At 33.8% G+C, this 26,628-nt stretch overlaps 1 protein-coding gene across 2 annotated transcripts in view; it reads left to right on the top strand.

Annotated features, from left to right (window-relative positions):
- Positions 1-890: 890 nt before the first annotated feature.
- LOC123538225 (adhesion G protein-coupled receptor L3-like) overlaps positions 891-26,628 on the top strand; it is a 59,787-nt gene continuing 34,049 nt past the window's right edge. For both annotated transcript variants that reach the window (XM_053529945.1, XM_053529944.1), the window contains exons 1-5: positions 891-1,235; positions 14,347-14,570; positions 19,487-19,715; positions 20,545-20,641; positions 24,695-24,767. In XM_053529945.1, the coding sequence (XP_053385920.1) occupies positions 1,031-1,235; positions 14,347-14,570; positions 19,487-19,715; positions 20,545-20,641; positions 24,695-24,767 (828 nt within the window). In that variant the 5' untranslated portion in view covers positions 891-1,030. The remainder of the gene's footprint in view (positions 1,236-14,346; positions 14,571-19,486; positions 19,716-20,544; positions 20,642-24,694; positions 24,768-26,628) is intronic.

The following is a 26,628-nucleotide window of genomic DNA, read 5'->3' as shown; positions in this document are numbered from 1 at the left end:
TCACATCACGTCAAAAACCTGTATCGATCATAAATTAAAAACAAAAGTGAAACAACATCATCTTGACAAAATATAGCCGTATGCAGCTCAATATATTACTGATTATTTGAACCACGGTTTATCTAACAAATCTCTAATTACTGTCTTTACAGATGACTTGTTAAGTGAAACAGGAAACTGCTAATTAGGCATTCATGCTGATCTGAAATGTTTCTTGTCTGTTAAGTTATTCAAACATTTTGTTTCAAATTTGCAACGTCCTCTTTGCGTTGATATCTCACATCTTTATATCAAAGAGTTCATATATTTATCTTGTTTAGATCCCAGAATAAACCCGTTTCATATTAGGTTGATATCATTATTAGATTTAGCAGATTTTACTACTACTATCTTACATAGATATCATGTCTTGTTATCATAAATATGATCCGCATTTTCTTATTTCTACAGAGTTGACATGTGCTATGTTCTCGTTGTTATCAGATCTTGCTACCATATAATTCAGTCGTGCCATTTTTCCATTGATATCACATTTATCTACCACAGATATGACTCATGTCGTTATTCTTTGATATCAAATCTTGATGACATATAGTTTACTAGTGCCGTTTTTCCGTTGATATCTCATTTTGGTATTACAGAGTTGATTTAGGCCGTCTTTCGATGATATCACTCCCTCCCTTACTTCAAAATAACAGGAAAAGTTAATTAGCCAAGCCGCTGGTAAACATTGCTTATGCAGAGTTACCCTCTAAGCGAATCTAAATGACTGTGTATTAAATGTCATTATATCAATAACCGAAAGGAATGTAAAACTAATAAACAATTACACACTATTTCAGGAAACAACAGGGTAATTTACCATTTCCGATTAAACGTATTACTTTAAATTTGGTTTAACACTGTACAATTTAGATAAATCAAATGTGTTTAAAACTGTTGGTCTCCCTATTGCAGTGTGTACTTTGTACAATATGCATAATGAAATCGTGAACATTTAATTCACATTACAGGATACTACTTCTTAAAGATGTGTACATTTACCTGTCTGTCTTTTGTAGGATTTTTGTGTTTATATTCTTTCTTATTCAACTTTGTGAACGGTACACCGCAGACAGCTCCGACATTACCGCCAACAACACCGATATCGCGAAACACAGAATCGACGACCCGGCATACTACAAATCAAACCCAGATAACGACAACAAGGCGGATTACAACAACACCTAAAATCAGTAAGATTTTTGATGTCTTATGAGAGTTCACAAAAGTATGCGCACGTTCTTACCGGTTAACTTATTTATTCACTTTGACAACCTTGACGGATTAAATTGTTCTAACTGTAGAAAAATATTTAGAGATCTACCATGGTTTAATATTTTTCTTGATATTGTTGATGCTAAGTAGGGATAAATGACCCGCGCCATGAGAAAATCAACATAGTGCGTTTGCGTCCAACATGCATCCAGACCAGCCTGCGCATTCGCTAACAGTGTCTCTAATTGCAATCGGGTTTGAAAGCGAACAATATGGATCCTGACCAGACTGCAGATGCACAGGCTTGTCTGGATACATGCTGGTCGCACATGTTGGTTTTCCCATAATGCGGCTTAAATAGTGTTTAATCAACGTAGACACTCTTTAGAAATATTACAAAAGTTTGGTTTGGCGTAGACAGAGTTGCAAATATTTTTTCCAACTCTGAAAGTTATCTTTTTTAATTGCTAAACACGTATCAATAATTTAGTGTTTAATGGTTATTACACTGGCATCACTGAAACTGAAAAATAATAATAATAGTTATTATAACAATATCAATAATGACAATAATAATAATAACAGCCATATTGACCGCACCCCTCCCCTTGAGGTCATCTTACCCTTATTGCCAATACCAGTGCTTTAAGCATCTTGTACGCCCAGACAAGCTGCATATAGAGGTTAAAAACCCGGTTAATAGTGCCATCATGCACCATTTAAGAAAGAAATACTACACACTACCCTGCCCATAGAGCCTTACCAACAAGTGCGTTTATTAAACAAACCTTGGAGATATAAATGTTGAAATGTAAAACATTTTACAAAAAATTTTCGCATGATAAACAGTTATCAAAAATTTAATACAATGCCGCGAAATCTCTGAAATACAGTGTCTTAAGGGTTTTTTTTATGTATCAAGTCTCTTATTTCTGCTCGCGGCAGTAAATATTTCTAAAGATCATCTTAATGACATGATAGACTAACCTGCATGTCAATTCCCGCTTCACAAGTGACCATTCAACAAATGAAAGATATGGGATTCAACCAATAAACATTTAATACTCGTCATATTTCCAAAGGAAAACATTGTACTAAAAAATTTTGAATTAGCTTTACAAAAGAATGCATGATAGTTGATATATCTCAATAATTCCAATGTCTATTAATGCAAGAAATTTGATTTATTTATTCAAAACGATCACACATTGATAAACCCTTGTTTATTATCATTTTTGTATTCGTACGCATATTTAAGCAATGCCGTATCAGATATCGGCGATAATTTTCTTACGTAAAGAAAGCATAGCCGAGACAGCGCTTATTTTCTTAGTTCAGTCTTTTCATATTTGAATATAGTTTCGACTTAAAATTTGGCAAAATCTTCTTTTCGAAACTGTTAGTGTCGGCAACAAAACAACAAAAATGAAATTTTCGGTGCGGGCATATGTTTACTAGGAATAAGTATTTTTTCTGGTGCTCACACATATGTAAATCCTGCCTCTTAACGCACACTTTTAGCATTAAGTTTATGCATTGTAATGGCATTGTTCTGCCGATAATAAAAATGATGATTACACATGTCCTCTTGGTAAGAATTTTAAAATCTTGGAGACAACAACATTAAATCATCGACATAAATCACTAATATTACTACAATTGAAGTTTTTATTATAAGTGCCATTGCCTTCAACCGTCATAAAATTTGCCATCATGTTTCATTTTGGTTTTACCATACTTTTCTAAATCCTCTGTAGTTTGACTTCGAGGCACAATTTCTGTTTTGGAGATAATGGGTTTGGAACAGTAGACGGATTTTGAGCTGTCGCGGGACTAACTTAAGTTACTTTCAATTCACACGTGGAGGCATTGGGTTGGGATGGTTAACAACATCGGAGTTTAAACTGTCCAGGGACTTCTTGGGGGAACAACATAAAGTATTAGATCAAACATCATCAGTTTGAACGTTCGTTTTTCTTCTTGTCTGATAATGCAGACAAGTAGTTCAAAATCGTTCTACGTTTCTTCGTTTGTCTTATCTTGGCAATTTTCGGGGAAACTAAGGTGAAGGAGTCGACGATTCGTACTCAGTTTCGGTCATTCAAGACGGTAGTTCGTCCCATGCGTTTTCGAAATGCGACAGTTGACGCTTCTAGATCAATTTCAGTGAGACATTCGTAATTTTTACGCGGGATTCTAGCGATATCACCGCCTCCATAGAAAACTAGGACACTGTGTAATGGTTAGCTTTGAAATATGCGTTTTCTTACGTGACATCAGAAATTAATTTCAGTCATTTCCTTTCCTTTTTAAGTTACAGTTTTGCCCGGCAACCCTTTATTGAAGTACAGATCAGTTAATAGCACACATTATTACAGGAAATCTTATATAAATCGCCGGTTTATAGTAAGTGCTATATAAAACATGTTTACTGTGTAAGGAAATGAAAAATTCTAAAAAATAAAACTGTAAAAAAGACTTGCTGATGCCATGTTATAAAACACATTTTGGAAATGCTTGCCAGTCAATAGGTTTCTTAAAAACATCTGACTGTAACATGTCACACTATTTCATATCAGCACTTTGGACAAAGTAGAACAATAAAATCAAATATTGAAAATATGAATATATATAATTATGTTTGAGGTGGTGAAGTTTTTTGTTTCAACTTACATACTTATATTTCCTCTCGGTAAGACTAGTAGTTTAACCCTAGTAAGTTTTTCTATAACTTCTAAAATATGCATTAAGATCATGCATACAATACAAAATTATTCAATTTTCATTCACTTATACCAATCCAAATTGTTATGTACAAACTACATTAGTTTACATTTGTATAGATTATAATAGATATATGGTAAATATGACATTTTTACAAGAATACATTTTGTAAAAATTCCTTACATGTCCATTTTTAAAATTGGCTATGTTGCGGTAGTCACTCCAAAATGTTATATTCATTAATACTCGAATCATTTCATAAAAGAATACACGATGTAAAAATACGCTTTTTCCTTGTTTATTTTAACTATGGACATGCATTCATAGCAAATTATACAATGACAATTCAAACTGATTTTATTTTCCAAACATGACTGTGTATCGCAGTGTTGGTATTAACTATTACTAACTCTTGAAACAAAACAAGGTTTTCATATAAGGTGTGTGCGCATAAAAATCGTTAAAACCAGGAAGTGTTATAGCACTATATCCTTATCAAAATCAACAATGTCAGTTGATAAAAATCTGAAATCGTCAAGACAGTAATCAGTTCTTTTGAAATGTTTAGCCACACCACCATGTAGGATCGCTGAAATTGTTAATGTCGAAGTTATGACTATTCAACCGTTAAGAAACCTTTTGTTTGTTTGGCCTACAAATTGCATGTTACGCGGTTTACAAGTTATACCATATTTAAATACAATACATTACAATACAATATTTATTTATTTTGTCAAAGATTACATAATATTAACTACAGACAATATGATAAATATAACAGACTGAACACATGTGAGTAACAGGAATATGATGACAAAAAGTGAAGAACTCGGTGCTTGTATAACATTAATTCTATGATATTTGTAAACAACAGTTTGTAAAATGACGGTTGATGATCTGCATAAAATTCAAATTTGTACATCGGAGAAATTGAAAATCTAACGAATTTTTCAGTTTCTACTATCCTGGTAAAATGTATACAAATAGGTCAGAATCATTTGCTAGATCGGGCGCTGTCGACGGGGAGGGGGAAGCAGTATCAGATATATCTGTACGTGACTAGATGGTCTTTATGATTTTTACCACGCTTTAATGTTACGACGGGGACTTTGGGAGAAGAATAAGGATTGGCAAAATTACTCATACTTCAAAGTCATAAATCTTTCATCAGCAGGCAGAAATTCGTGACATAGAAAAATAGCTCGCATGGAATCTGTGATGTTAAAAACCAAATGGGATTAGGTTTATCTTGATATCAACAGAATGACAGTCATCTACCTAATATATCTATACCATACTAACAAGAATAATTTAAATTTATATCAACTGAGTGAAATCTATTTTCGTTTTCAAAGACGGCAAATAACACAGAATGCGTTCAGAAATCCGAGACACTTTGCTCAGAAATCTGTTACTGAGGCTCGTCAAAAATCATGTCTTACTGTAACCGACATCAGAATCAAGTCGCTTACTTATTATATCGTATACTTGTGTATTGTTCGCTAAGTACTTTTAAGTAATCTAACTATGATAATATCGTATACTTAATTTATCATTTTATAACACAGATTATCTCCTACAGTATAATAAAACGTCTTGTTTTTATCTACATTAAAGTATAGACTTGATTCCCTTTATTTCGAACCTTTCTTATTTAACCATTTGATACAAAAACTTTGTCATATGTGCTCATTACTCATCCCCAGCTTTTATTATATTTGACTGACATATCCCCTTGAAAATTATCCGATAATCAATATTGGTTTACCGAGTGATGTCACTTTGAGCAATAGATTATATAGGAAATTTATTTTCAATGATTAATTTCAAATATAAATTTAAGTTTGTGAATATTGTAACACATATGGCAGTATACATCAATTTCTCCTCTTCAATTCATGTGAAAATATTTATTCTAACTGAACATCTTCTTGCTTCCAATTTTGTTTTAAAAGTATCACCATCGCTTATATTGAACATATTGTGAAAATCACTAAACTTTTCAATTTCTTTTACTTTAGAGGCAAACAAACTATATTTTCCAAAACATGACAACTTACTAACACCTATGTAGGTGTTCTTGATTTTATAAACAATACAATGGTATATTTATAATTGTAATAGGTTAAAAGCTTCTTGCTCACATTTAACGTCAGAGTGTCTCAAGAAATTAAAAACTGTTGGATTTCTTAAGCTCCGATGTTACTTAAACGGTGATAATTTACGGAACTCAGATACCAGCAAATGACCTACGATTCAATATAGATTTTGGAAATAATAACGTTCATATTTGTCTCATTAGACAATAAATAGAAAATATGAACAGAACAGAACAGGATAGAACAGAGATATGATTTTTCACCCAACTGTTTAAGTGATTGCAACTTTGTGGTATGAGAACAATGCGAATCAACATTAATTTTTTCCAACTGAAAGCTTAATATCTTTTGAATATTGAAACATTCCACGACAGGAAAAAAACTACGTCCAAAAAAATAATGTTCTTATGAATGAAATAGTGTAATTTGAAAGTTAGGCACTCATTGACAGCTGGTGAGAGGAGGAGAGAATGCGTACATTTATCTAAACAAAAGACACAGCATGGTTTCCACGCTGTGCAAAGAAAGGGTGAAATTAACAGACGCGCAACATGTCTATTTTAGAAATCCAAGCTTGAAAATAAAACATAAAAACAACAACAACAAAAACAACAACAACAACAACAAAAAACAACAACATTTATGATAGCATACTTTCTATGAGTTTGCACGGTAGAAATATCTCTTTAGTACGAGCAACATTTTTGTCACGGTTTTGTTCTTGGAAAACATGCAAAATAGCCATCTTTACAGCTAAACACTTTAGTTTACACGATAAATATGATTTCATGATTGAATTGTATAGTATGTACAAACACATATTATCTGAATGGCATATTTGATTTATGTATATCATTGAATTTACAAGTAACTTAGACACTATAAATAAGTAGACAGTAAATATGCGAGTTCGGATCTCAATGATACATATACACTAACGCTGATAAGAAAATTCAGAAACTTGATTTATAATTAAAAAAATTCTTTCTTTCCTCGATTTTTATGGAAAACCTAGGACCACGGCCAGTTAATAAAATATGTGTGTGCGTGTTTTAGTAACATGTATGTTTTTTTTAAGTTACTAGCATCACCAAACACTATCCTGGAATAAACAGGACTTTTGTGCAATAATCTGTGGTTGATTTTAACTTAGTTGGAATCTCAGAATAACAACTGCTCTAAACTCTGAGGTGATAACTTTATGAAAGATGACCATGTAGGGGCTGAACAAATATCAATGCTCAGATACCTGGTCATAAACTGGCATATATTACCAAGTACAACTGACATTGGAATCATCTGACCAACAAAACTTGCTACTTTCTAAACATGAACTCGCCTGTGAATCTTTATAGCATCTTGTATCTGATGTAAAGTAATTTTACACCTGTCTGTTCTCCTGTCTGGTATAAATATTGAAAAATCAATATATCTCAAATAACTCCTAAAAATTCAATTTCTTGTACTGGTTTCCAAATTCATTTATCTACCTTAGGAACAAACCCTGAAATAATCAATACTTTTTTAACTGATTTGACAACATGTTTACAACTGTTATATTTAGCCTCACATTCAAAACCATCATCTAGAAATAACAATATATGTTTTCCTTCATTGCGCCATTAAACAACAAAAGGGCGAGTGACCTTAACTCTTAGCCTGCTGGCGGCAAATGATTATGCCTTTGCGACCAGTGCAAACCAAGATCAGCCTGCACATCCGTGCAGTCTGATCATGGTCTGCACTGTTCGCTATTCAGTCAGTAAATTTTCAGTGAAAACCCCTTTGAATAATAAGTGGTACTGTCCAAATTGAAAGATGGACCAGTCCATTATAGAAATATAGCAGGGTAAGGGTTAACAAAACAGTAAGATGCTGTGGAAATACGTAATCGTAAGACAAGGAACTTGTAATACAGCATTTGCGCCGTGCCATGAGAAAACCAACATAGTGGCTTTGCGACCAGCATGAATCCAGACCAACCTGCGCATCCGCGCAGTCTGGTCAGGATCCATGCTGTTCGCTAACGGTTTCTCTAATTGCAATAGGCTTTGAAAGCGAACAGCATGGAGCCTGACCAGACTGCGCGGATGCGCAGGCTGGTCTGGATCCATGCTGGTCGCAAAGCCACTATGTTGGTTTTCTCATGGCACGGCTCATTTTATCATTACTGTCCTGCCAAGAAAGCAAAGATAATCTGTATGAAGATAGTCTATAGAAACATAATGGTAAGCAGAATGGATATCAAATTTAAAAATATATGAATTAGGTTTGAAATATTCTAGAGCAACCCTCAAATCTTCATACTTATGTGACTGTTCCGAAAGATGTTGGTTCAATGTCCTGAAATCAAGTATCAACCATTTCTTTCTATTACTTTGGCTAGAAACAATCAAGTGATTTACAATATAAGGAGCTTTGCAACATTTTGTAATTTAACCTCTAAGCAAAAGATCTTGGATTGCCTCCCCTAAAAATCTGCTTCATTCCTAGCTGACAAATAATTATTTAAATGCACACTCGACGGTAAAGAATAAAACGGTATTTTTTAACCACTTACTATCGTATCTATAACAAAATCACTAGCTCTTATGTCTTTCCAAAATTGTAGATTATCTTTTAATCTATCTTTCACTGATATTTGTTTATGTCCTGATTAATACTCAAAATAATCATTTGTAAGGTCAACTGAATCACCGTTATTATAAATAGAACAATGCTCATCTTTTAGATCACTGCACTTTGGAGATGGGTTCTCCGCCTTGGCCAATTTCGGTAAGTGGGCAGTCTCTTCTGAAATACTGGAAGCTTCTACATGAGAAACAACATCCTGATGGAATTCGCTTTGATACTGAGGCCCGAAAATTAAATTGTGGTCCCGGGATGGCTGAAACACCTGCGATTCCGATAGTTGGTGGCCCCCACTGCTGAAATAGACTGTACCCAAGAAAACCAGAAAAACCAAGAGGCCCTTGAGAGGCTCTCGGGATGAACTTGAATTTCCCATCTTTCTCAGACGATGCATGTTTACGCTCGCGTCATGCACGGTTTTCTGCCTTTGTAATACGTGACTCGTCTTCACTATCACTAGCAACCGGATTAGATTCATATAATTTAACTGTATCCCAACCAGCATCTGGAGTGTCAGCAATACGAATCAACTTATTCCGTTTCTTAAGTTTTTCACCACAGTCTTTCAGAATGTCCTTGGCATAATCAAATTTGTTATTCGAAATTGCCCAAGAAGCTTGAACAAAGACTTGTTCTATATCATCATTAAAAGTGTATTGCTGCTAATTTCCTTTGCGCTTCCAAATCAATCCCTTTTCGTTCAATTTATTAACCTCTGTTTTGACGGAATTGTTACTGTCCTTCACTTCATTTTTCAAATTATTAATATCGTCCTTTTGTTCTCTCAGCTGACTCAAAACTTGTTCAAGCACAATCTCTATACGGCCGCCAATAGACGAAGCCCGCTTGGAAGAATTTAATATCCAAAAATAATCCAATAAGTTGTGTCGTCGTAATGCCCAACGCTGAATGATGAAATACCTGTACATCGATTTATCGACCACTAAACATGTGACCATATAAACAACTGAGATTGACCAATCAGGAGAAATTATTTTCGCCTAATTCACTGCTTTAAACGTTGAAAAATATATTATACGTGCTTTTGTGGGAAAACTCGTTTATGAAATAATTCTCGGATTTCAATGTTTAGTGGGGCTCAAAGTTTCAAAAGAAAAGAAGTATTTTCATTTAAAGGTTCGCTATATCATAAGTTAACATAATGTTTTTTTTTTGTTATTTTTTTAAAAGAAATGTTTTATATTTTTACAAAAACAATATGAGCCGTGCCATGAGAAAACCAATAAAGTGATTATGCGACCAGCAAGGATCCAGACCAGCCTGCGCTTCCGCGCAGTCTGGTCAGGATCCATGCTGTTCGCTAATGGTTTCTCTAATTGTAATAGGCTTTGAAAGCGAACAGCATGGATCCTGACCAGACTGCGCGGATGCGCAGGCTGGTCTGGATCCTTGCTGGTCGCATACCCACTATGTTGGTTTTCTCATGGCGCGGCTCATTTCTATATGAATCTGTAAAACATGATGTATATCAAAAACTGGCAAAATGTTTTGTTGCTTTCTATGGAGTAACATGCGAGCTTAATTGCCGTATATTACCTGAAGCAAAATTTTTTATCAATGCAAAATCCATGACAAAGAACTATTGACTTGGGTCATGATTAAGACGACTTTAGCTAATATAAGGGAGACAATCCAATTTGGAGGGAATTGCTTCAACACAGTCAATAATTAAGGGAGAGAATTTTTTGCAAATTCTCGTTAAAAGCTGACCATGTGACCGAAAATCAGCTTGAGTTTCAACATACAAAAGGGAAACATTCCGTCGAAGAAAGGTCTCTGGGGTTTACCAACTTCAGGAATGGGAAAGTTGATGTTAATCATATACGGTTAACCAAACTGTTACCATAGATAGTGAATTGTCAAAACCAGGGAAAATGACATACAATGTCCCACAGGGGTCCGTTCTCAGAACAAATTATTTCACAATGTACACAAAACCAGTTGGTGCAGTATGCAAGAAACATGGAATTAAATACCATTTTTACGCCGGCGATGGGCAGCTTTATAAACTCAATCTTTTTATTACAATTTATCACGTTTTAATTTTATTGGACTCCGGATTCCAATTTATTTTGAACTGTAAGATTCCCGTGTCCTACACTCTGAGCACAGTAAAATGCGCTAGTTATCCTTTTTTGGACTGGCACCGTGATAGATGTATTTGAACGCCTTCATAAGTCACGTATACTATTTTAAGAAACTGCATAGACTTTATCAACTTTGAATAAATCTTTTTCATTTGATTCCTTTTATATGAAACCAAGGTATAATTTTATCAACATTTATACAGTTGTGCATTGCTTTATGATTAAAAAAAAAAGTACCAAATGTCAGACGATCCCTTAATGTAACGCTTTCCAACTGTGGGTAGTTAATTAAAAAACAGATTTTGCCCGAGAATTGATGTAATATGTAGTGCTGTAAAACGCGAAATATTTGCGTGGTTAGAATCGAAATAATAAAATGTCCAAATGATTTTATTAGTTGATTGAATATCCTTTCCGCCCCTGTAACGCAATAAACTTCCTGATGGCCATTTCATGCTTTCGTAAAATTAACATTTATTATACATTTATCACATACTGACACATTTAGACAACATCAAAAAGGACCATTTGAACGATTTGACGAAGTTCCAAAAATCTCCATATACACTTGCTCTGTGATGGACCCCTTTGGGATTTTTTTCCGAGTACAAATATATTTTTCGAAGATGAAAAGCTGACATGTCGTGCTAAAACCAAGGCTTTTTCAAATCGTATGAAAGCGCTGAAAATCGACTCCACATTAGCAAAAAAGAAAAACAAAAAGAAGAAAGGAAAGGCCCGTATGCATACCTTAAAACGGGGTGGCCCCTGCGCTCGAACTCTGGCTATAGACTAGTTCTATAAATAAACGTCGGACTTCAATATTTTACTATTTTGACATTTCATATAGTCCGACGTTTTATCGAAATTATAAATTTCCCTTTAGAGCGTTCCGCAAAATATCTTGCGGAAGGTTTTACAAGTTCACGGTGGAACTGACTGAAAAGCGATAACTAAATACCAACAACGGACAAAGAAATCTAGTTTACACAACAATTGAACATACTGTCTTACTGAAAATATTAAAGAAATGTCCGCACTCTTAAAGTGAAATTTACATCCATACACTTTCGCTACACAACATGAAACTGTCAAATCTTCTTTATTATAAAGAATTATTTTAGACGAAAAAAAAAGTCTCACGGTCGGCTTTGAAAAAAAAAAATGCGGCCGGTTACTAACGTATTGTCTATGTAGTATGCATATGTTTATAATCGATGGATGTAACCAGCATTTATTGGTTTTAATTTAATTAGAAGTTATTTCAATAAACTACTAGTTCATATCAAAGCAGTTTGAAAGGCTAGTCCACGTGTATTCGGCGGTACCCATGCGTTAAATAATGGCCGCAGATTTTTCACTAGTGCCGTAGGCTAAACGTATTTTTCGTCTAAACATGTACAATTGGTTCTATACATTTATTCAGTGTTGTATTGTTCATGATATTTCATTAAATTACGCTAGAAGAATCTATGTAATGTGTCAGGGAAGTGATTGGAGGTGCAGTTTTCATTACGGTAAACTAATATATCACGTGTTTGAGAGTTTTCTTACATTACACTTTAATAAAATAAGGTCGAAATATGTGCTATGCAAACGGCTGTCATTCGATTAAACTTGACACAGGGACATGTTGAACGTCCAAATATTAAAAGGCGCCCTGTGCAAGTTTAATGTTATTGAACTAGCTATAGAACAATATAAATGTGACTTTTGTTTTCAAGTGTAGCCTGCGTACTTTCAACTTTTATGAACTTTAGAAGGCATTGTTAGTTTCCTTGTATGTTAAGATTTTTTCCAGTCGTATTGATTTGATTAATTCAATATTTATTGCTTATTATACGCCCGTTTGAAAAACGTGACGTATTATGGGAACGCCCCAGGCGGGCGGTTTGGCGGATGGCCGGGCGGGCGGCGTCCACAGACTTTGTCCGGAACATATCTTCTACATGCATGGAGGGATTTTGATGAAACTTGGCACAGTTGTTCACCATTATGAGGCGGAATGTCATGCATAAGAACCAGATCCCTAGGTCTAAGGTCAAGGTCACAGTTAGAGGTCAAAAGTCAAATTCAAGAATGACTTTGTCCGGAGCATATCTTCTTCATGCATGGAGGGATTTTGATGAAAGTTGGCACAATTGTTCATCATTATAACGGAGTGTCATGCGCAAGAACCAGGTCCCTAGGTCTAAGGTCAATGTCACACTTAGAGGTCATAGGATACAAGAATGAAAAGTTTGTCCGGAGCATTTCTTCTTCATGCATGGAGGGATTTGGATTTTGATATAACTTGGCACAGATGTTCACCACCACGAGGTATAATGTCTTGTGCAAGAACCAGGTCCCTAGGTCTAAGGTCAAGGTCACACTTAGAGGTCAAAAGATACAAGAATAAAAACCTTGTCCGGAGCATTTCTTCTTCATGCGTAGAGGGATTTTGATATAACTTGGCACAAATGTTCACCACCACGAGACGAAGTGTCATGCGCAAGATCCAGGTCCCTAGTTCTAAGGTCAAGGTCAAACTTAGAGGCCAAAGGTCAGATACAAGAATGACTTTGTCCGAAGCATTTCTTCTTCATGCATGGAGGGATTTTGATGTAACTTGGCACAATTATACACCATCATGAGACGAAGTGTCATGCGCAGTAACCTTCTTTAGAATTACTTCCCTTTGTTGTTACTATAAATAGCTTATATTGTAACTTTTTCATTACTAGTCATAGGGAAAAATTGAGACCACTTTTCTGTAGTATAACATGCATGCTACATCCGATTTTGAGGTGTATTTTGACCAATCTCTACCTGGTAAAGTTTATTTGTGTGGACAATTTTTTTTAACGATTAACTTCCCTTAGTTGTTACTATAAATAACTTATATTGTAACTCTTTTATAATTGACCATAGGGAAAAACCAAGACCACTTTTCTGTGGTACAACATAGATGTTACTTTCCAATTTTAGGTGTATTTTAAGGTATCTCTACCTGGTAAGGAGTTTTTTAGTGGACTTAGAAAAATTAAAGACTTTAACAATGATTACTAAACAACCACAAAATTAAAATTCAATTTGCAAATACAGGTGCTAGAGTAAAGAAATCTGCTGTGACGGGCGTATATTGTGACATTCTGGCACTCTTGTATAAATATATAATGTTCATGGGTATGAATAACACTCTACAATAAACACAACAGTTTGATTTTAGTGGTGGGCACACGAGGAGGCCTCAAAATTTTACCGACATCAATGATGGCCCTATAAACATATTACTTTCTAACTCCCTGGCATCTACGACTTTAGTTAAGTTAAATGCAATGGAATCGTAACCTTGTAAATCGTACACATTATACTCAGTGCCGACGTCAGAGCAAAATCATGAAGAGTAAGTGGTTGCAGTGCTTGATTTGGTTTTCAGGTTTGTATAACTGCTAAGTTTTATCTTTTTTAGGGGATATTTAAGTTTTTGTGTCGGTATAACGCTCAAAATGGAACTTTTGTAAGAAATTATTTTATGTCTGTTTTAGCATGTCAGCCAAGTCAAGTTGTGTTTATCATCAGCGATGACAAGCCGCCTGGTCACAAAGAAAAAATCAGTATTTCATGTAATAATTGGGGCAACAAAAACGTGTCATTCCACTTAGAAATGGCCTTCGATGAAGACAGGTACTTTGCGGTTCAGTATTTCCAGCGCTACAATTACTTGCAAGTTACAGTTAAGAATACACTAAAGACTAATTACAACAGGCCTGTAAGTATATTACTAATATATTATTTTTATAAAACAGGTAAACCACTTCGCTTCCTAAATCTTTTAATGATTGAGAATCTTTATGAATTAGTTCTGAAGTTAAAGTAGAGTTATTTATCCTAGTACGGAAATATACCTTTGTAATGAACATATTACTGCTCTATCTTGGCGATGTAAGCCGGTGAAAACAGACTGTAGGACAAAGTTATTTTCCTGACACCTGTTCAGTTTGGTGATATGTTATTGACATTTTTATATTGAAAATATAGCAGTTACAATAATATACTAATATACTGATATTACAAAAATTAAACTGCTTCTTTATTTTCTATTGTTCATGTTTTGCATCTATGATCAAGAAAAATATGGAGTTAGTGGGTACTAGTTCATACAAATCAATAAAACCTGAACACTTTTATTTAACGCTTTACAATTATAAATATCCGTTTGAAAAATGCTTTACCCCTGACGTATGGCTAAATATTTTGTACACATTTGTTTTGAACCTTTCAGTTCAATTTAGTGTTATTTCTAGAGCGACGCAGCGGGGCGCCCCGCCCTGCCCTTTTTTACTGCCGCCACGCTGCCTTTAAAATGTGCCCTCTTGCCTTTGATCTTCTGCTAAATCCCGCCAATTTCCCTGTTGCCATGCCTCGATGATTTTATGATCAGCAAATTACGTCACGGCGAGTGCACACAGGTAATGAGAATCAATGAAGTGTTAAAACTAATTGATAAAGAGTATGGATCCTGTGTAATGTCAAAAAGGCGTTCGTAAGCGGCCAGCTGATTACCGAGCACGTGAAAAGTGCCCTAGATTTCTTTCGTCAAAATTTAAATTAGACCGTTGTTTAGTATAATAACAAGTATATTTCAAAGTAGTTTGATTCTACTGTAATTTCAACTAGAAAATGCACAAATTTCAATGACAATCGAAAGTAAAATTAAGATTAGGATGTCCGTTCACGAGTCTTATTACTCCTAATGTCATATGCATTTTTTCCATATTTCCTTCAAAAAAGCTGACTGTCGGTGTATTTTTTATGAAAAGAAACATCAAAATTTGAGGAACTATCTCTGGTTTACCCTAGTGGGTCATGTAAACTGAGACAAAACTACTTTCAGACAAATTCCGAAAGTGTACCAGTATCCGGATAGTATATTTTGGATATGCGTTTTAGTAAACTTTAACCTGACTGTAATAGCACTTTTCTGTTAATGAAATATTGATGAAAGACCTGATAAATACATGACTTTTGATAATTATTAGTTTACAATGTGACCTGAAACAGGCCTTTTACATTGTTGTTTACAACATGATCTTGGTTTCAAGATTAAGCTTACATTAAGGCCCTCCACTATTTCATATTCATATGAATAAGTTGACATTCTTGATGACATTTTTTAAGAGAAAGGCTTGAATGGTTTAACCTAAACTATAAAGTAAGTAAAAAGCCTTTGTAAACTAATTGTAACTGCTTTTGGGAAGATTTACCACTTTATTCTGTGACATTTCTTTTAAGTGTGCAATAAAGATAAATGGAATACATATTAACTATAGACATCTAGAAATGCAACTATATACTGCTATGGTAACTATCACGTCTAAAAGAGCACCTGCCCCTTTTAGGCAGCACCCTGCCCTTTTTGAGCTCTAGAAATAACACTATCAATGCATAAGATTATTAATTGAGAAATGATTTTGCTAGTTTACATTTGTACGAATATGTGTATTTTCTTTCGTTCTCTAGTGTAAATCTTTGTAGAATCCCTGAATCAGGTACACAATACTGGCACTGGTGAATAGACCCATTGATTTCGAAACGAGTTATTGCATTTTTAATGTGCCTTTGTAGAACGATCAAATGTATATTGAAGTAATAAAATACAAAATGTATTTTGAACAAGTCTCATATTTACTTTTTAACCTCTGCGGAAAATGGATAGATATTGTTTAGGCGTTGTTCCTTGTGTCCGTTCGTACGTCCGTTCGTCAATCCGTCTTACCGAAGCCTTACGTTGGTATTTGGATATTGTGTTTGTATTTACTAAGAAATGCTATTCTTCGATTGTACAAATAAATTTAGTATGACCAGTGTTTTTATCCCCCAGTTAATTTAAAATTACATTTGGTACTTCCACAGTCATGTCTAGGTAATGGTTATTAATGTCTTTGTGTCAATAGCAGATATCCTGAAATGTATTGATAATCAGGTTAGTATGTTATTCAGTTGAATTACTTAAAAAATTCTTTGATCCTTCCGCAGCCATATCTTGGTACAGCTTGTTCAGATTAAGCTGATATTCAATGTGAGAAGTTTTTTTTCCACTTATATCGATTTATTTGCTTTATCTAAAAATGACAAAGCTCTTTTCCTTTGTGTAGTGCTTCCTTAATCATGAATAGATGATACTCTGGGTATATTTTACATATCATCTTCTTCTCTTCATTTGTTTGGAAGTCAGTTTAGTGCTACCAGTGTTATTGTCCTTTTATTAGCTGTAGAGTGTGACCTTCGAAAGCCATAAGTCAGACTTGTTAATGGTTGGTCTGGCGTACGAAAATTGCAAGAATATAAATTGTCTTAAAATGTGAGTCCAGCCTAAGGAATAAATCTTGCTGCAAAAGAATCATGCTTAATGACCTTAATTTCCATTAATTTCCACACAATAATTGTCCTCTAACAAAGCTTAAACGTCTTAGTAGAACAAGGCCAATCAGGAATGGGTTGTTTCAAAACAGAGCGCACAACGTTTTTATAAAGTCTTAATAAATTTGCCCGTCATTTGTTGGTTTCCGACCGTGGTCCGGATAAGCCTTATAACTTTGCTTCTAACTCTAGACAAAATGCAACGTTAAAATTCCGAGATACTCTGAACTGACATCTGTCAGATAAATTTTAGAGAAGATTTGTTACAGTATGTTGTTTTGGAAGGTTTCCGGTATTTTTCCAATAGTATTGGTATTTGTACTACATTGTAATTCAATCTTATCATAAATATTTAGACCATTTCGTAATTAGTTTAAGGAAATGTTATACTGAGCCCATTTATTATACTATAATTATAATACTTTTTTCATACTCGAATATGGATGCTTAGTCTTCAAAAACCCTCAAACTTTGCTCTATAATTTGTCACAGTACGAATACAACTTTTATTTGTCGAAACACAGTACATACATATGAGTTTAAATATTTCGGACGTATTCATTCATTGCAAAAGTTTATGCCACTCTTTACATCGACTTAAACCTGAAATTACAAATACACGATAAACGTATCATACCAAACTCATGAATTTAGTTTTTAGTGACGAAGAACACACAGTGCCTGTGACAAGGTTTGAAATATAAAGGAAAGAAACCGATTTTAGGATTTATCTAATAAATTGTATATGCTAAATATTAATAAAGATAAAACAAATAAAAAACTAGTTTCGTTATCTGTTATCAAAAGATAGAGACATACTTACATAATGCATTCTTTAGAACAATCGATCGCTCATCCCAAGTAATGGTAAAGCACATTAACTTTATGATATTTAATTAACCGCATAATTTTCTCTGTCGTTAAAAACCCGTTTCGACAAACACACATGCTTATGATGCTATGATGTTTGGCTTATATATTTTTGTGTACAATCATCTTGTTATTATCTGAGAGTATCAAATACTTTCCTATTTTACTGATTATTTTAAATATACAAAAGTTATGAAAATACCATAGAATTTGGCAGTTATTACACCACAGGCTGTATATCACATGGCATTTAACTAAACAAGGGAACATGTTCACTTTTATAAAATATGTACTTTTAGTAGTATAATTTGAAATGCTGATGAGCACAAATGATATAAATTTTACATTTTATACAATTTTGACATAAACAATCGCTTAAAAAAAAGTCAGTATTTATTATAATACTAGATGAATAACTTATTTGTTAACTTTTTATGTCTTTTAATCCCAAATACATTGTCATTCATCATTAAATTTTATTTTGGAGCAACCGTGAAGAATTGGGCAAAAATCGATTCTATTATCTTTCCTTGTTATTGAGATCAACGCTATACCTTGTTGTCTCCCTTCGACCGTCTAGCTAAATATCCTTGTTTCTATTGGAAAATATCTACCAGATAAAAATCGATACCGCACTGCCAGGTGATTTCAAGGGAGATAATTTTACCGATAAGACGACAAATTTTACCTAATTGTTGATCATGTTTAATTATATACATAAGGAGGGCGGTAAATTTAAAAGAGTTTTGTAATAAAGTCATATGTACAAAATCAGTAAAACATACCCGTATGTATATAAAAAAACAATTCCCTGGATAATCTTCTGGATAAAAGACTTGAACATAATACTTGGAACACTTTAGACATAATGTTAAGTTTTAAAACAGGAAAACCATTCTCTCCTCTGCTTTTGTAAATGATAATTACTTTTACAGCCTTTTCACAATTTTCAAATGGCCACTTGGTTTTTTATCTATGTAATATTTCTAGCTGTCAATGATAACGCAAAGTTTTCTGCAAACTCCAGTTGAGATCTTCGTGGCAGAGTGGTTGAGGTCGCTCATTTCGAATCATTGTGGGCTATGGTTGTTGAATTCTTTCATATAAGGGGACCACGCAGCTAGCTATCGGTGAATCGCCCGTGATAAAATCATTTTCTGACAGACACCACCTGGGGTCTTCATCCACAATAAAGATAAAAAGACACGGAAATTCGCTACACGACCTGTACTTGTGTTGATGGATGTTTTAACCAAACAAGAAGAAAAGGCAAAAGTCCTACTTGTTACTTACTTATCTGTTTACACTTGCACGCAAATAAATAAATTGATATTTATTGTTATCAGAATTTTTCAGTGTATTAAAATTACCTTTTATATCTTTTCTTGATGACAGACACATCTAACAGTGAAGGAGGAGCCTTTTAGGAATGTTACTTTGAACAGGATACCATTTTACATAAATGTGATTGAAATGAATGACCCACCATCTATATTTCCATCGGAATTGAAAACATCGGTACCTGAAGATGTGGCAGTAGGCTCTATCATTGGTTCTTTGAATTTTTCTGATCCGGATATGGGAGAATGGGAGGAATGGAGAGAACTGGAGGTGTATAGCCAAGGTATTATAAAAAACGTTCAATTTGCTATGTTGGTAATATCAAGTACTTCTAAATGCCTTATATGTTGCAATTATTGTTGAATAAATAGAATGGCGCAATGTCCATTTGTTTTACATCTACGTGAAAATCTGTCTAAATCAAAGAAAATGAGAAATAATTGTTTTTTTTTTTAACAAAACATTCAATATATATTGTCAAGTAATTCTAAATTAAATTAGCATTCAATATCAGTTGTAATACAAAGTAAACATGAAAGACAGAACAATACTTGGCATATAAATAACTCATTTTTATTTCATCAAATTATTATATGCACCAAAGGAATGTCACAATTATACAAAAAGGCGTGTCATAATTACAGGAAGAGGCGTGTCCTATGTCAGATAAAACGCTGCTAGATTCAGCCTTTATCTTTCATGAATGGCGATTTCGCATCAGCGAGTTCATCAGCTATTAGTGCAAACCTGACTCTTGCTTTGTTTAACGTAACAAATGTTCAAATGTCATGTTTAGGTTTAATATGTAAGCTGTATCAAATAATATAATGGTTGTATTTCTTTTTGAATTAAAATTTTGGAAAAACCTAGTGCTACAAACTAATAAACTCGTATATAATATCGTTTTCATCTGCTTAATATGTGGATAACCGATCTTAATTTAGGACACCTCCTATAACAACGACTCTACGCGTCACCACTAAAGTTTTTTCTTTGAAAAAACAAAAATGTATCCTGAAAACCGAGCTTGGAGACAAACCTCAAAATCAAGATAAGTAGTAGGTATCATTATAATGTTTTCTGAAGACATGTGTTTTAAAATTACTTTTTAGATATACCCGAAGAACTAAGAATAGACAGACTGGCAAACGGTACTATCCTGTTAAAGACGAATAAAACATTAGATGCCGACAAATACAGAAATTACAGGTATATTTTGTTTCCTGATTTTAGGAAGTTGAGATAGTGAACCATTTTAGTAAATGAAATGAAATCAATAAGATCAAAATGAAAATATTTCTTGCAACAGAATATACATATCCATTCCTGGAAGGCCGGTGTGTCATACTTATTGCTAAATACTTAATGGCAAATATGTAGTGCTAAGGGCTCACAAAATTAAAAAGTTGCTCATCGGATTTGCCAGAAACACAATATGTCAAGCCAAGATGTGTTGGTGCGCTATCTTTTACGGACGTAAGAGTGTACAAATGCTTATAATTCCAGTCCCAGGTTGTTCTAAAATGGACTTTAATCACAATGATTACATACTACTACACACATCGTCTATAATATATCATGATATTAAAGTTATTTCCCCTTGTGCAGTTACGCCATTTTCTTCAAACGTTTGTCAAATTGAGTTGCTACAAAAATCGGATTTATTTCATTGAAAATTGGATGAAAAAGAAATACTAATTTATTTGTTAACATCAATCTACATTATTTTGGTGAGGGTAAAATACGTATTGATACATGTCACTTTTTTGTTTTCTGTTTTTTTCCTGTCCAGATGATCAGATTTGTATACGAATGTTGGTTGGGTAAGGAATTTACATTATGAGTTATGAGTTGTGTTCAGACCAGTTTAGATCTTTAAATTTTCCAATCCTCGAGTAGAATAATGTTAATGCACGTTAATGTCCATTTCAGACCTTAATAGAGATTTTGTTTTAACAAGTTTAATCCATTAAGAAAGTTTAAGGTTAGAACTGTCCATAAGACAGCACGCTCGACTTTTCTAAGTGCTTGACTCTTAATTAGAGCTTTGCCAGTAAAAGGTGCCTAATAGTCAAAAGCTTTGAAAGTAACAGAGCTATTGGACGTTATATAAATCTTAAACAAAAATATTATAAGTAATAAAGGGGCATAACTCTGTCAAAATTCAATCAGAGTTATGACGATTGTTTCTCCTGATGTAGACTTTGATAGTAAATAACTATTTTAATTTTCAAGTCAAAAGCTTTAATAGTAACAGAGATATTTGACATTAACAAAAGCTTCGAAAAGTCGAGCTAAAAATGCTACATTTTCATAGCAGGAAATATTCAATTCACATATATATGTCATGATTATGGTTTAGGTTATGCATTGTTGTATATTACATATCTAACAGCTTTTTAAAACGCATACATTATTTGATTACACTGTACTGTATGCCAACGTTAATACACTTTTTCACGCGTTCGCTTAGATCAAATTTTCTCAATCCCTGGTATTATATTTGATGTAAAAGAGATATACATTCTATTTTAAGGTTTTTATAGTTAATCGAGAGCCAAAACAAAACAAAGTATTTAATTTTTTTTTTTTGCTAGCCGCCACATTTTTTTTTCAGAAAAAAACTCCCATGAACAATTTTCAATTTGGTGTGGCCTAACTGCCAATTACTTAATGTTAATCGACAAGTGCTTAATGCTAAATACCACATACTTAATGTTACAAGCCGAATGCTAACCACCAACTCTTTTAAACATTTTGATATATAATGAACTGTATCTAATGAGTCTAACTTTTAATTATTTGAAAAAAAAAGATATAATAATCTGAGACTGATCTACGACCTAATACTTTTGCCTTCATAGAAGGTTGGAGAAGCCTTTATTCAAAAAATAGAAAGTGTTTTAAATAGAAAAGTAATGTAAGAATGCCACTACTATTAAATGTACATTATCAATCGAATATTACATCGTTATAGATATGAACACTTAATATTAAGCATTTGACATTTAGTGTTTCACATTTCAAAATTAGCAATTAGCATTTTTCATTTGACAATTACCATTTAATAGTCAACATTAGACATCTAATACTTGGCTAATGCCATTTTTATTAACAATTTGGCATGAATATTCATTGAATGATAACTGCCGAAAGTGATTTGCATTGCACCAAGTATTTAAGGCCGAGTGCCAAAACAAATAATGCTAATACCAATGTTTAAACTTTTCACTGGTTAAGAGCCGGTATCTCTTTATGTATAACTGTGAAAGTAATTAATAAAATATTTGTATTCTGACACTAGCATTCGACAAAACTTTGTATTTATCTCATAAACACTAGTGTTTGTATTCGTATTTACATTCACATTTGCTAAGTCTCGGCATGCATATACAGTAGCCACACAATCATAAACTATAACGTTTAATTGTCACTTGGGTTTATCATGTAAGGATAGTTGAATTCACCTCTAAAATATATTAACTGTATTTACTTACTTACTTTAAATGCACAACATTTAACTCAAAAGTCTTCATATGGTACAAAATAACAGGCGCATTTCATGGGGAAACAAAAAGGTATAGCATTCCTTTCAGTTGAAATCGCGAGTATACTCTTCTAGAGTGAGGCGATTACTGAAAATTATGATAATGATGAAAATCGACATAATATTAATCTAATTTAGATTTACACGACACGTGGACGCATGTTTGTTTCCTAAAATACTGCGTATGACTTACTTATTGCAAAGAAATATAACAATTAAGGATTCCAAATTACTTGTTTTCACATCGATCTTTTGACATTGAAATTAAAACATACACTTAAAAAGAGGTACCTGATTTCATATCAATAAAATCTTGAGATATTCTGCGTACTTTTGATACGTTTTGCTTAAAGAAAAAATGTCCCAAAACTTAGCCCCCTACACGCAGGTTTACAAACATCTTTTGTCACAATCAGTTATGCTGAATGAAAAAGCCTCACTTTTGTCAATTAATAATGGATTTTCCAACATTCGCAATAAAGCCCAGTCATGGGTTACATGTATTCAAACTCTGTTTAAATGACATTTCAATTTGTTTACGTTTTTACGTACCGATGACAGGGTTTTCGTTAACTTATCATTCTTATCTTAAAACTTCATTGTATAGAGATCATGATACTACTATCACGACATGGTTATATTTACCGGTTAAAATAACTTAGTCTACTAATACCACAGTCACACATACGGCGCAGATAGCTACGTTTAGCTACGGCTAGAAACGTAGTAATCCGTATTGATCCGTACCTGAGCCGTACGGACTGGTACGGATTGATACGGGTTACTACTTTAAGGTACGGCTCAGGCACGGATCGATACGGATTATTACGTTTCTATCCGTGGCTAGACGTAGCTATCCGCGCCGTATGTGTGGCTGGGGTATAAAATACACAGGTCGTAATATTGGGTTAAGGTAGATGTGCCTTTTCAGATCAAAATATTTCTACAATGTAGAATTTGATGAAACTTCGATTTTTCAAAACTTTAGAATGCACATAAAAATGTCAGCGAATAAAAAAAGATAGGGTTGTGTGCTCATTTTTTTGCTAGACTGATTTGAAAAAAATGTTAACCTTGAAAGTTTTCATACCGGGTGTCATTGCGATAATTAAAATTTTGATATCATTTTCGCGAATAGAATTTCTTCTACAATGTAGATTCTAATGAAATTTCTCACAGTCGTAAATAAACATATGGCCTATAATATGGTGGAATAATATGTATAGGTCCGTGTGTTTATTTTTTGAGATATTCGCCCACGACAAAAGTATTTCAAGGCATAATGTGTCAGATGTTTTAAAATCAAATTTAATTTTAGAAAGATAGTAATGTTACCGTTGTAATAAATTCACTCACCTGTTGCCATAGATTAATAAAATGAGTTTAATTTCCGTGCGCTGAAACTGGGCTCTATTTTACGTTTTCCAGATAAATGGCGTTACACCATTACTTCCGGTGTATAAACGTGCAGAACTACCTTAAGTAACCATTCGTTACTATTTTCCGTAAAATCAATATTAAGTGTAAGGTTTTTGGTCGCAAATATATAAACTTAAACATTAAACAAATTTAGTTATTCTGGTAACTATTTAACGGTATACACTATGGTAGTGATCTGAATTGATATTTAAATTCAGATACTTTTAAATTAGTATATTCCCCACCTAAACATTAGAAATTGTGTCTTGAATTTATTGAGAATATATTACTTGCAGTCAGATAAACAGCACGATGGGATTTCTAGTGGAACAGGCAGATGAAGGTCCAATAATACATTTTACAATTGAGGTAAGTCTTTTTTATTCTTACACAACCAAAAGTGATTTTTGTTGGAAGTGAAACGTAAACATTAACGAAAAAGTAATTAGGGTCATATTTTCAATTTATTTTAAGTCCGTCTCGTACTTTGTGTTGTGTATGTTGTCTTGTCTGTTGTTAGTATTTCTTTCCTCTTTCTCCTCACTACCCCCATTACCCCGTCCCATCCCTTTCCCTTGCATTTATGCTCCCTTGCTTTTGCTGCTTCTCTCCTTTTACCAAGAGTAGGTTATCGTGCCTACTATAATTTTAACTGCCGGCAGTCCTTAGTCGGTGCCCGCCTGTTGTGTTTTCCTACTTATGTGTTGTTATTTTTTATTTTTCTGTCTGTTTATCTATGTCAGTTGTGTGTGTGTGTGCGTGCGTGCGTGCGTATTATTAAAGCAACCCGTCTACGATATTACAGCTTCTTTTTGTTGTGGGCCTGATTTGCGGTGCATGCCTCTATGGCTGTGTTTAGGGTGCTCTGTGCTTCCTAGAAATCTACCTGTACCTTTTATCTTTTCTTAAATGATATAATACAGACTAGTAATGCTATTATGTTTTTCAGTATTACATATTTCATAAAAAACTTACAGCCTCTTTCGTGAATATGTAACAATTATAATTAGAAACAGTGTATGAGGGTCATGTGTATAATGCCATAGTCGATTTTATAGATAAAAATATATTAACTGTTCTCTAATTATTTCAGTTGGTTTGGCCCCACTTAAACTTTTTAAGTGGTTTTCTATTGCCTTGCAACGAATAATACCTGTTAACCTTTTATTGCCACATAGAATTTAAGGGCCCCATTAGAGCTCAAAGCCATTTTGAAAAATAAGTTATTTTTAATTATGAACGGCATTTTATTGATCAATGACAAAAGAACAAGATTTGAGAAACAGCTGTGAATGTTTCTGTCCTGTCATACTTGACAAAATGGACTGCTTTATGACCCAAATGACGTTTGCCATTTCTTGTAATTTAATCAGATAATTATCTTCTTTTTATATGTCTTTTATCACATTTTTGACGTCGCGGGAATGTAATAAAGCCATTAAATAAAAATGATAATACACTAGTGTAATAAAGCTTTGACGTCGACGTCATTTATAGTTTAGGCGACGTCGGTCAAATTGTCTTGTTTATATGGTAAAAGAAAGTCGATTTTTTGATGTTTCGACAAGAAAGGCTAACATGTGATAAAAAGAATATTACATTTGTGACTTTCCACATTGAATTTATTAAACTCGTTGAATAAAATTGATAAAATGCTCGGCTGAGCCTCGCATTTTATTATTTTATTAAACTCGTTTAATAAATTCAATATGAAAAGACACTCATGTAATATCCTCTATATATATATTTAAGAATATATGCTATACTGTGACGTGTGATACCTTTTAAGTCAGCTATCAGTCAAATACGAAATGCAACATTTCACTTGCAACTGTTACTTAATAGTGCAATTTTGGTATTTTTTATCGTTAGATTTGGGAATAGAGGGTTTGCATTACGCGAAAAGACCTTGGCGAAATACAGAATTTTTGAAATTGTTTCCATACTTATTATGCCCCCCCCCCCCCACTTCGAAGAAGGAGGGGTATATTGTTTTGCAGATGTCGGTCGGTCGGTCGGTATGTCGGTGGGTCGGTCGGAATGTAGACCAATCCGTTTCCGGATGATAACTCAAGAACGCTTCAGCCTAGGATCATGAAAGTTAATAGGAAGGTTGATCATCACCAGCAGATGACCTCTATTGATTTTGAGGGATGTATGTCAAAGGTCAAGGTCACAGTGACCCTGAATAGTAAAACGGTTTCCGGATAATAACTCAAGAACACTAGGG

Source organism: Mercenaria mercenaria, chromosome 18 (genome assembly GCF_021730395.1).
Source record: "Mercenaria mercenaria strain notata chromosome 18, MADL_Memer_1, whole genome shotgun sequence".
Taxonomy (NCBI): Eukaryota; Metazoa; Mollusca; class Bivalvia; order Venerida; family Veneridae; genus Mercenaria; species Mercenaria mercenaria.
Note: the sequence above shows the minus strand (reverse complement) of the source record. Positions and strands in the feature narration are given on the sequence as shown.